Source organism: Scardinius erythrophthalmus, assembly GCF_964197995.2.
Source record: "Scardinius erythrophthalmus genome assembly, chromosome: 7".
Taxonomy (NCBI): domain Eukaryota; kingdom Metazoa; phylum Chordata; class Actinopteri; order Cypriniformes; family Leuciscidae; genus Scardinius; species Scardinius erythrophthalmus.
Window position 1 is genome coordinate 48,726,829 of NC_138227.1, and position 10,010 is coordinate 48,736,838.

The 10,010-nt window shown below is 37.6% G+C and overlaps 1 protein-coding gene across 1 annotated transcript; it reads left to right on the top strand.

Annotated features, from left to right (window-relative positions):
* Positions 1 to 518: 518 nt before the first annotated feature.
* LOC308693857 (zinc finger BED domain-containing protein 5-like) lies at positions 519 to 1,913 on the top strand (the record flags this gene model as incomplete). The annotated part of the gene is made up of 1 exon (XM_081370949.1): positions 519 to 1,913. The coding sequence occupies one exon, from the start codon at positions 519 to 521 to the stop codon at positions 1,911 to 1,913; it is 1,395 nt and encodes a 464-aa protein (XP_081227075.1).
* Between the last annotated feature and the right edge of the window lie 8,097 nt (positions 1,914 to 10,010).

A 10,010-nucleotide genomic window follows, 5' to 3' on the forward strand; every position in this document is an offset into this window, starting at 1 on the left:
AGTGACAGTGACAGTAAGACGAGCAAGTGACAGTGATGGAGAAGTTTTTGAGACGAGAAAATGCAAATGCCGAACAGGGCCCTGGCCAAAATTCTGACCCAGATGAGGGCCCTAATATGAGTGGTCGACAAAAGAAAAAAGACAAGACGGTGAGCTCGAGGCAATACAGCGAAAGCTATCTTTCCTTCGGATTTACTTTCACCGGCGATGCGATGGCGCCAACTCCGCTGTGCTTGGTGTGTGGGGAGAAGCTTTCCAATAGCGCCATGGTGCCAAGCAAGCTTAAGCGCCATCTCCAAACTAAACACCCTTCCGTCCAAAATAAGCCGATGGACTATTTTGTACGCTTACGTACAAACAACGAGAAACAGGCAACTTTTTTGAGAAAAACCACGAAGGTAAATGAGAGAGCCCTCAAAGCTAGCTACCTTGTTGCTGAACTCGTTGCTAAATCAAAAAAGCCCCACACTGAGGCAGAAACATTAATCCTGCCAGCTTGTAAAGCCATTGTAAATGAGATGCTTGGCCCTGACGCAGCCAAAGAGATAGCTAAAGTATCTCTCTCAGATAGCACAATTGCCAGACGCATTGATGACATGTCTGTGGACATCGAAACTGTTGTTTTGGAAAAGATGCGCGTCAGTAAGAAATTCGCCTTGCAACTTGATGAGACAACAGATATTAGTGGACATTGTCAGCTCTTGGCCAATGTGCGTTTTGTGGATGGAGACGCCATTCGAGAAAATTTCCTATTTTGCAAGGCACTGCCAGAAAAATCAACAGGAGAGGAAATATTTCGGGTCACGTCGGAATATCTTGACAAAGGCGGGCTTACGTGGGAAAACTGCACAGGTGTCTGCACTGATGGAGCCGCAGCCATGGTCGGGCGCATCAAAGGCTTCGTAAGTAGGGTCAAAGAAAGAAACCCAGATATTACTGTCACGCACTGTTTTTTGCACCGTGAGGCCCTCGTTGCGAAGACCTTACCAGCAGATCTATCTCCTGTGTTGGATGATGTTGTGCGCATAGTGAACTTTGTGAAGACGCGACCTTTGAAATGTCGCTTATTTGCGTCTTTGTGTGAGGAAATGGGAGCAGAACATAAAGTCTTGTTGCTCCACACGGAGGTCCGGTGGCTGTCGCGCGGCAAAGTGCTGGCCCGTGTGTATGAGCTGCGAGAGGAACTTAAAGTTTTTCTGACAAACGAGAGGTCCGATTACTCAAAGCTGCTTGCAAGTGATGAGTGGTGTGCAAAGCTGGCATACCTGGCTGATATATTTCATCATCTGAATGAACTGAACACACGGATGCAAGGCAGAAATGAAAACCTGCTTACAAGCACTGATAAAATTAACGGATTCCGTTTAAAGGTGCAGCTCTGGCAACAACATGTGCAGCGTGGCAACCTTGAGATGTTCCCACTCACCGAAAAACTGCATGATGGCAACACTGCTGCAATGTGTGAGGTGATTGGCACACATTTGAAAACTCTTGAGGAGAAGTTGTCATTTTATTTCTCTTCAGCCTTCACAGAATGCCTTGACTGGGTTAGGGACCCATACAGCTCAGCATCCGTTGCTGGAAAGGACATGACTTTAAAAGAACAAGAGGAACTCATTGAACTGAAACAAGATCGTGGTTTAAAGCTAAACTTTGCTGATCTTCCTTTGGACAGTTTTTGGTTATCTGTTGCCAAGGAGTTCCCCATTCTGGCCAACAAAGCTATTTTGACATTGCTCCCGTTTTCAACCACATATCTGTGTGAGCTGAGCTTCTCAAGCTTGACTGCGATAAAAACTAAAAACAGAGAGAGACTGAGATCTGTTGAGGAAGAGCTTCGTGTGTGTCTTTCTACCATTCCTGCCAGGATATCCATTTTGTGTTCATTGAAACAGGCCCAGGCTTCACACTAAGTGAGTATAAATACATTTAGAAACTATAGTATTAATTATATGTATTATATGTACTGTTAAAATGTAATTTTGGTTGGTGGTGTGCCCCAGGATTTTGTAAATGTAAAAAATGTGCCGCGGCTCAAAAAAGGTTGAAAATCACTGCTCTACACACACAAGCTCCTCATCTCATACGGACACACACTCTCTACACACACAAGCTCCTCATCTCATACGGACACACACTCTCTACACACACGAACTCCTCTTCTCATACGGACACACACTCTCTACACACACAAGCTCCTCATCTCATACGGACACACACTCTCTACACACACGAACTCCTCATCTCATTCGGACACACACTCTCTACACACACAAGCTCCTCATCTCATAAGGACACACACTCTCTACACACACAAGCTCCTCATCTCATACGGACACACACTCTCTACACACACGAACTCCTCTTCTCATACGGACACACACTCTACACACACGAACTCCTCATCTCATACGGACACACACTCTCTACACACACAAACTCCTCTTCTCATACGGACACACACTCTCTACACACACAAACTCCTCTTCTCATACGGACACACTCTCTACACACACGAACTCCTCATCTCATACGGACACACACTCTCTACACACACGAACTCCTCATCTCATACGGACACACACTCTACACACACGAACTCCTCTTCTCATACGGACACACACTCTCTACACACACGAACTCCTCATCTCATACGGACACACACTCTCTACACACACGAACTCCTCATCTCATACGGACACACACTCTCTACACACACAAACTCCTCATCTCATACGGACACACACTCTACACACACAAACTCCTCATCTCATACGGACACACACTCTCTACACACACGAACTCCTCATCTCATACGGACACACACTCTCTACACACACGAACTCCTCATCTCATACGGACACACACTCTACACACACACGAACTCCTCATCTCATACGGACACACACTCTCTACACACACGAACTCCTCATCTCATACGGACACACACTCTACACACACAAGCTCCTCATCTCATACGGACACACACTCTCTACACACACGAACTCCTCATCTCATACGGACACACACTCTCTACACACACGAACTCCTCATCTCATACGGACACACACACTCTACACACACGAACTCCTCATCTCATACGGACACACTCTCTACACACACGAACTCCTCTTCTCATACGGACACACACTCTACACACACAAACTCCTCATCTCATACGGACACACACTCTCTACACACACAAACTCCTCTTCTCATACGGACACACACTCTCTACACACACAAACTCCTCTTCTCATACGGACACACTCTCTACACACACGAACTCCTCATCTCATACGGACACACACTCTCTACACACACGAACTCCTCATCTCATACGGACACACACTCTACACACACGAACTCCTCTTCTCATACGGACACACACTCTCTACACACACGAACTCCTCATCTCATACGGACACACACTCTCTACACACACGAACTCCTCATCTCACACACACTCTCTACACACACGAACTCCTCATCTCATACGGACACACACTCTCTACACACACAAACTCCTCATCTCATACGGACACACACTCTACACACACAAACTCCTCATCTCATACGGACACACACTCTCTACACACACGAACTCCTCATCTCATACGGACACACACTCTCTACACACACGAACTCCTCATCTCATACGGACACACACTCTCTACACACACGAACTCCTCATCTCATACGGACACACTCTCTACACACACAAGCTCCTCATCTCATACGGACACACACTCTCTACACACACGAACTCCTCATCTCATACGGACACACACTCTCTACACACACAAACTCCTCATCTCATACGGACACACACATACATGTCTATATTACTAACAGGGGACTATCGCTCTACACTGGCCAAGAGGGGACTAGTGTTTCTGGTCATTTTGAAGAAACAAAAATGACATACAAAATTTTCTTTTAAGCTCCTTTTTCATAATATAACTTCAAATATGCATTTTTTTATTTTTAAAAAAACATGCCAAGTGGGGACCTGAAACTCTGAACGATCTCTACCTATACAAGTGGGGACTCTCATAGGCTGCAATGGAGCTGTGTGTGTGTGAACAGTGAAGTGAACTGGCAGCGAAGTCTGCCTTCATTATGTAACTATATATATATATATATATACAATATATATATATATATATATATATATATATATATATATATATATATATATATATATATATATATATATATATATATATATAACCCATCAGTTATCAAAAAATAAAAAAATGATTTTTTTTAGGAAAAACCATTTAAATCTACAACGGGGTAAAAAATACAGATGGCCCGACGGCAACATTTCAAAAGCAGAGGCGATAATATCCTCTTATCATTCATAATATTATTTTTCTTATTTAACGCTCTCTCTTTATAGATACTTTCTAAGCTTGATTATGCAGTCCCTAACAATTTACTTGCTACTACTTTTCTTAATAATTTCTTCTGTACCTCAGTAGCAGTTCCATACCAACAAATAATACAGAATATCATAACACTTACAATGAAAGCACTATAAAACATCAGAAGCTTTATGTTGTGGACATTACAGCAAAGTTATTGCTTTAAGAAATTCATTCTCTGTTGTGGCCTATTAATTAAAACATAATTTCTACTCTAATAAAATCAATAGACATGTAATTTTTTTCTATTTCCTTTGTTTCTAGGATGTTGATGTACAGAGATAGTCAGTGTTTAAAATATTGCTCAATTTAAATGCAACCAAACATACTGTATGTCGCTCGTTACCATCCAACAGTGGACCTTTCTTTAAGATCTAATTCAAAACTTTTAAGTTGACTTGCTGCATCTGGCCATTTTGAAGAAACAATAATGAAATACACAATTTTCTTTTAAGGTCTTTTTTCATAATATAACTTCAAATACGCAAAAAAAAAAAAAAACTTAAACATGCCAAGATAGAATCTCAACTCTGAACGATGTCTACCTATACAAGTGGGGACTTTCTGAACGATCTCTACCTATACAAGTGGGGACTCACAATAGCCTGCAATGGAGCTGTGTGTGTGTGTGTGTGTGTGTGTGTGTGTGTGTGTGTGTGTGTGTGTGTGTGTGTGTGAACAGTGAAGTGAACTGGCAGTGAAGTCTGTCTTCATTATGTAACTATATCTATATCTATAACTATATCGTTCACACTTCTCTATTGTTTGAATGGCTGCTGTCCTAGAGGCTCTGAGACTGTAGAGCTGCTGTTTAACTGGAGCTTTCAGTAACACTTTATAATAACTCCACGCTATTAATCATTAGTTAAGAATTAGTAAACAGTTAATCATTTTCTAAAGTTTTATAAATGAATAGACATTAATAAGCAGTATATAAATACAGATATAAATGCTTTATTCTTGTTTTAAAAGCATATCTATAATGTGTTTGATAATTGTATTTTCATACTTTATTAATGATCAATTTATCATTTCTAAATAAAGTATAGTATCATTTACAAAGCAGTTATTTAGGAGTTGTCAGTGGTTCATAAGATCACTTAGAAAGTGTGAGTAAATGATTAAACTATTTAAATGTACATTCATAGATATTTATTATTCAGACATATAGTAATAGTTACTCAGTGTGTTAAATGCTTCATTAACATGTATTTCTACTGTAATGCAGGTAGTTATAAAGTATTTCGTAGTGGTCAGTTCACTATTTTTGTGAGCTCATCTAAAGTGAGGACTAGTTATGCCTTGTAAAACATTTATAAAGGAGATTTAAAGGCTGTTAATATTTCTATGTTCTGTATTACCATGTGTGTGTGTTTGTTACCTTTTTCTGTTTAGAAGAAAACTGAGTCTTTAAATCTCCTTTATAAATGATTTACAAAGCACAACTAGTCCTCACTTCAGATGAGCTCACAAAATAGTTAACTGACCACTACTCCCGTTCTCATACCCAAGGCGTCACTTTAAACCATGCTTCAATATCTGACGCTCAAAGCACCCTTTAGCGTCCATATGAGACGCATAACCCTACCACAGACCTAAACCTACCCAACCGAAGCGTCACATATTGACGCTAAAGGGTGCTTTGAGCGTCAGATATTGACGCTTCCGAAAGCGTCAGTTACATGACGCCTAAACCTACCCATAACCGAAGCGTCACATATGGACGCTAAAGGGTGCTTTGAGCGTCAGATATTGAAGCATGGTTGAAAGTGACAAAAAGTGACGCCTTAGGTATGAGAATGTGTTGCTTATAACTACCTGAATCTACAACATTTACTTACACTTTCTAAGTGATCTTATGAATCACTGACAACACCTAAATAACTGGTTTGTAAATAATGCTATACTTCATTTAGAAATGATAAATTGATAATTAATAAAGTATGAAAATACAATTATTAAACACATTATAGATATGCTTCTAAATCAGTAATACAGCATTTAAAGCTGTATGTATAAAATGCTTATTAATGTCTGCTTTATGAATTATGATTTAACTGTTTACTAATGCTTAACTAATGATTAATAGGATGCAGTTATTATAAAGGTTTACCATATATATTATATTTTTCATAACATAACTTCAAATATGCATTTTTTTATTTATTTTTTTGCCAAGAGGGGATCTGCAACTCAATGTTATAATTATAATGTAATTATTATTATATTATTAAGATATTGCAACTGATAGTATTGGCTGCACATTAATTAAAACATAATTTCTACTGTAATAAATTCAGTAGACATGTCCTTTTTTTTGTTTCCTTTGTTTCTAGGATGTTGATGTACAGAGATAGTCAGTGTTTGAAATATTGCTCAATTTAAATACAACCAAACATACTGTATGTCGCTCGTTACCATCCAACAGTGGACCCTTCTTGAAGATCAAATTCAAAACTTTTAAGTTGACTTGCTGCATCTGGTCATTTTGAAGAAACAATAATGAAATACACAATTTTCTTGTAAGGTCTTTTTTTATAATATAACTTCAAATATGCAAAAAAAAAATTTTTTAAACATGCCAAGATAGAATCTCAACTCTGAACGATGTCTACCTATACAAGTGGGGACTTTCTGAACGATCTCTACCTATACAAGTGGGGACTCACAATAGCCTGCAATGGAGCTGTGTGTGTGTGTGTGTGTGTGTGTGTGTGAACAGTTAAGTCTGTCTTTATTTTGTATGTTTTTATGTTCATATACATATAATAACACATAATAACATATATATAATATATGTTCACACAGGCATCAGAGATCACAATATGCATAGTTAAACATATACAATAATTTTTTTTTTTTTTTAAAGAATGACGAACATTATCAGTTATCAAAAACTTAATTGCTTGAGGAAAGACCATTTAAATCTACAACTGGGTAAAAAATACAGACGGCCCGGCTGTAATAAGGATCCACTGAAGGCAAGTGTAAATGAGAACCCAAGTCCAGTTTATTACAAACAAAAGCAAAGATAAAACTAAAACATGGTGTGGCATGAAAAAATAAAAAATAAAAAACCAGAACATGAACAAAGACTTACAAACAGTGGTCTACAGGAAACAATACTTTACAAAGACACATGGAAAACATGAGGGCTAAATACAAAGACTAATGACAAGACAAGGGACACCTGTGATGAACAGTGATCACACAATTAACCAATGACAAGACACATGGCAGGATCACATGACAAACAGGGAATCACTTGACAGACATGGAAACATGACATGACACAAAAACATGACAAGAACAAACCCAAAATCGTGACACCGGCAGCAACAGTTCAAAATCAGAGGCGAGAATATCCTCTTATCATTCATAATATTATTTTTCTTATTTAACGCTCTCTCTTCAGAGATACTTTCTAAGCTTGGTTATGCAGTCCCTAACAATTTACTTGCCATTGTTATGTGCCATTGCACACACACACACATACATGTCTATATTACTAACAGACCGATATCACTCTACACTGACCAAGTGGGGACGTTCTGAACGATCTCTACCTATACAAGTGGGGACTCACAATAGCCTGCAATGGAGCTGTGTGTGTGTGTGTGTGTGTGTGTGAACAGTGAAGTGAACTGGCAGTGAAGTCTGTCTTCATTATGTAACTATATATATATATATATATATATATATATATATATATATATATATATATATATATATATATATATATATATAGTATATTATATATTATGCCTTTTATCATTCATAATATTATTTCTCTTATTTAAAGCTTATTTTCTCTCTTCATAGATACTTTCTATGCTTGGTTATGCAGTCCCTTTAGGGTTTATGGGATTAATCAAACAGAAATAGCTCTTTAAGGTAACAATTTCAGGTGACTTATTTTAGTATAGTGTAAAGCATACTTTAAACAGTGAATAATGATTTTATTAATAAAAATGAACTTCGCGTCCCCAGTTGGATGGTAAAGAACGATACGTGTTTGTCTGCTTTGTACATTTCTTGCCATCACAAACACACTGTAAAAATTTTGGAGGTCAATCTCAAAATGTTATGTAGACTTGCTGCACTGAACATTTTTAGTTGGTTCAGTTGAAATATATGAAGTAGGGATGTTCATTTAACATTTTGTTTTCTGACTGACAGCTGGTGCTTGTTAACCAGTCAGATCAGTTAACTGACATGATTTGAAGGTTAGATTAGAATTAAATGGAATTAGAATAGATAATAGTCTGTGACCGATTCAAATACCTCAAACATGTAGACTTACATGTGCAAATAGCAGCATAAACAACAGAACATGAGGATTCACACACCGTCACATCAAGCACCCGCAGTGCTTCTGTGAACACAGTAAACCAGAATAAAACTGTATATGAAGAGTTTGGTTGCAAAACGCGATAAACGCCATTTTTTGACATTTGGATTTTATTATTGGAAATCACTGTTCAGATGTACCTTAATCTATGTGTGAATTGCTGCCATTAATACGATTTAAAAATGTACATTTTAAGCCTACTACAAAATTCATTTTTTCACAAAACGCAATATCCGCCAGCCCAGTTTCTTTACAAAGTGCGATATAACGGTTAGGCTATAGAACGTTCAGGATGCTGCGCGAGCTCAGGATGTCACGCGAGGAGAGAGTAACCGCCGGTGAAGTGCTCCGAGTTTGCTCAGTGATTTAACGATAATATCAAAACAAAAAACATATATTTTTAAAAAGAGGATTCAATAGGCTAACTAAAAAACGTTTACCATTTAATTGTTTATACTGTAGGCGAGCTGTCAGTCAAGTAGGCTACGTCACACACATACACACACACACACACACACACACACACACACACAAACAAAACATTGATTCACTAGCTTTTCTTAATGGTATTACAATAGTAGAATATAGCCTAAGGTGGATATATAGCATTTTGCAAAAAAAAAATATATATATATATATGTTGTTATGTTGTGTATGTTCTGGCCAAAACTAACTCAGAATCTTATTATTATTAATCAATCTTTGTATATACTATTCCATATATTTATGATATATTGTTTTTTTAACCAATTTAAGATGATTGACAATGTTAAGTTAAATATGTTGCATTTTGGCATGGTTTTTGACTTATTTATGAACTATTTATGGACATAAAATTAAATAAAAAATATCCTGGATTTGAAGAATATTGTGTCCCTGGCCTTCACTGAGCTCAGGTAATAGTTTAATGTACAAAAAATTGTGAATGAACTTGACTGTTGATATCTGTCAAATAACCAACATTTCTCAAAATGGATATATCTCGTTTTGCAACGAAACTCTTCATATATAACTGTATATATAATAAATAGGCCAACTTAAATGAACAATTAACAAAACTAAAGTGCAATAAATAATAAATGCTTTAGGGTCTGTTTACACGACATCATTTTCAACTGAAAACTGAAAACGTTTTGGCCGTTCATTTCAACGAAAATGCCATTTTGTGGGCCTGACAATGCAAGCTTTTGAAAACGAGTTTTAAAGTGCAAGGTTTTGAAAATGATGCC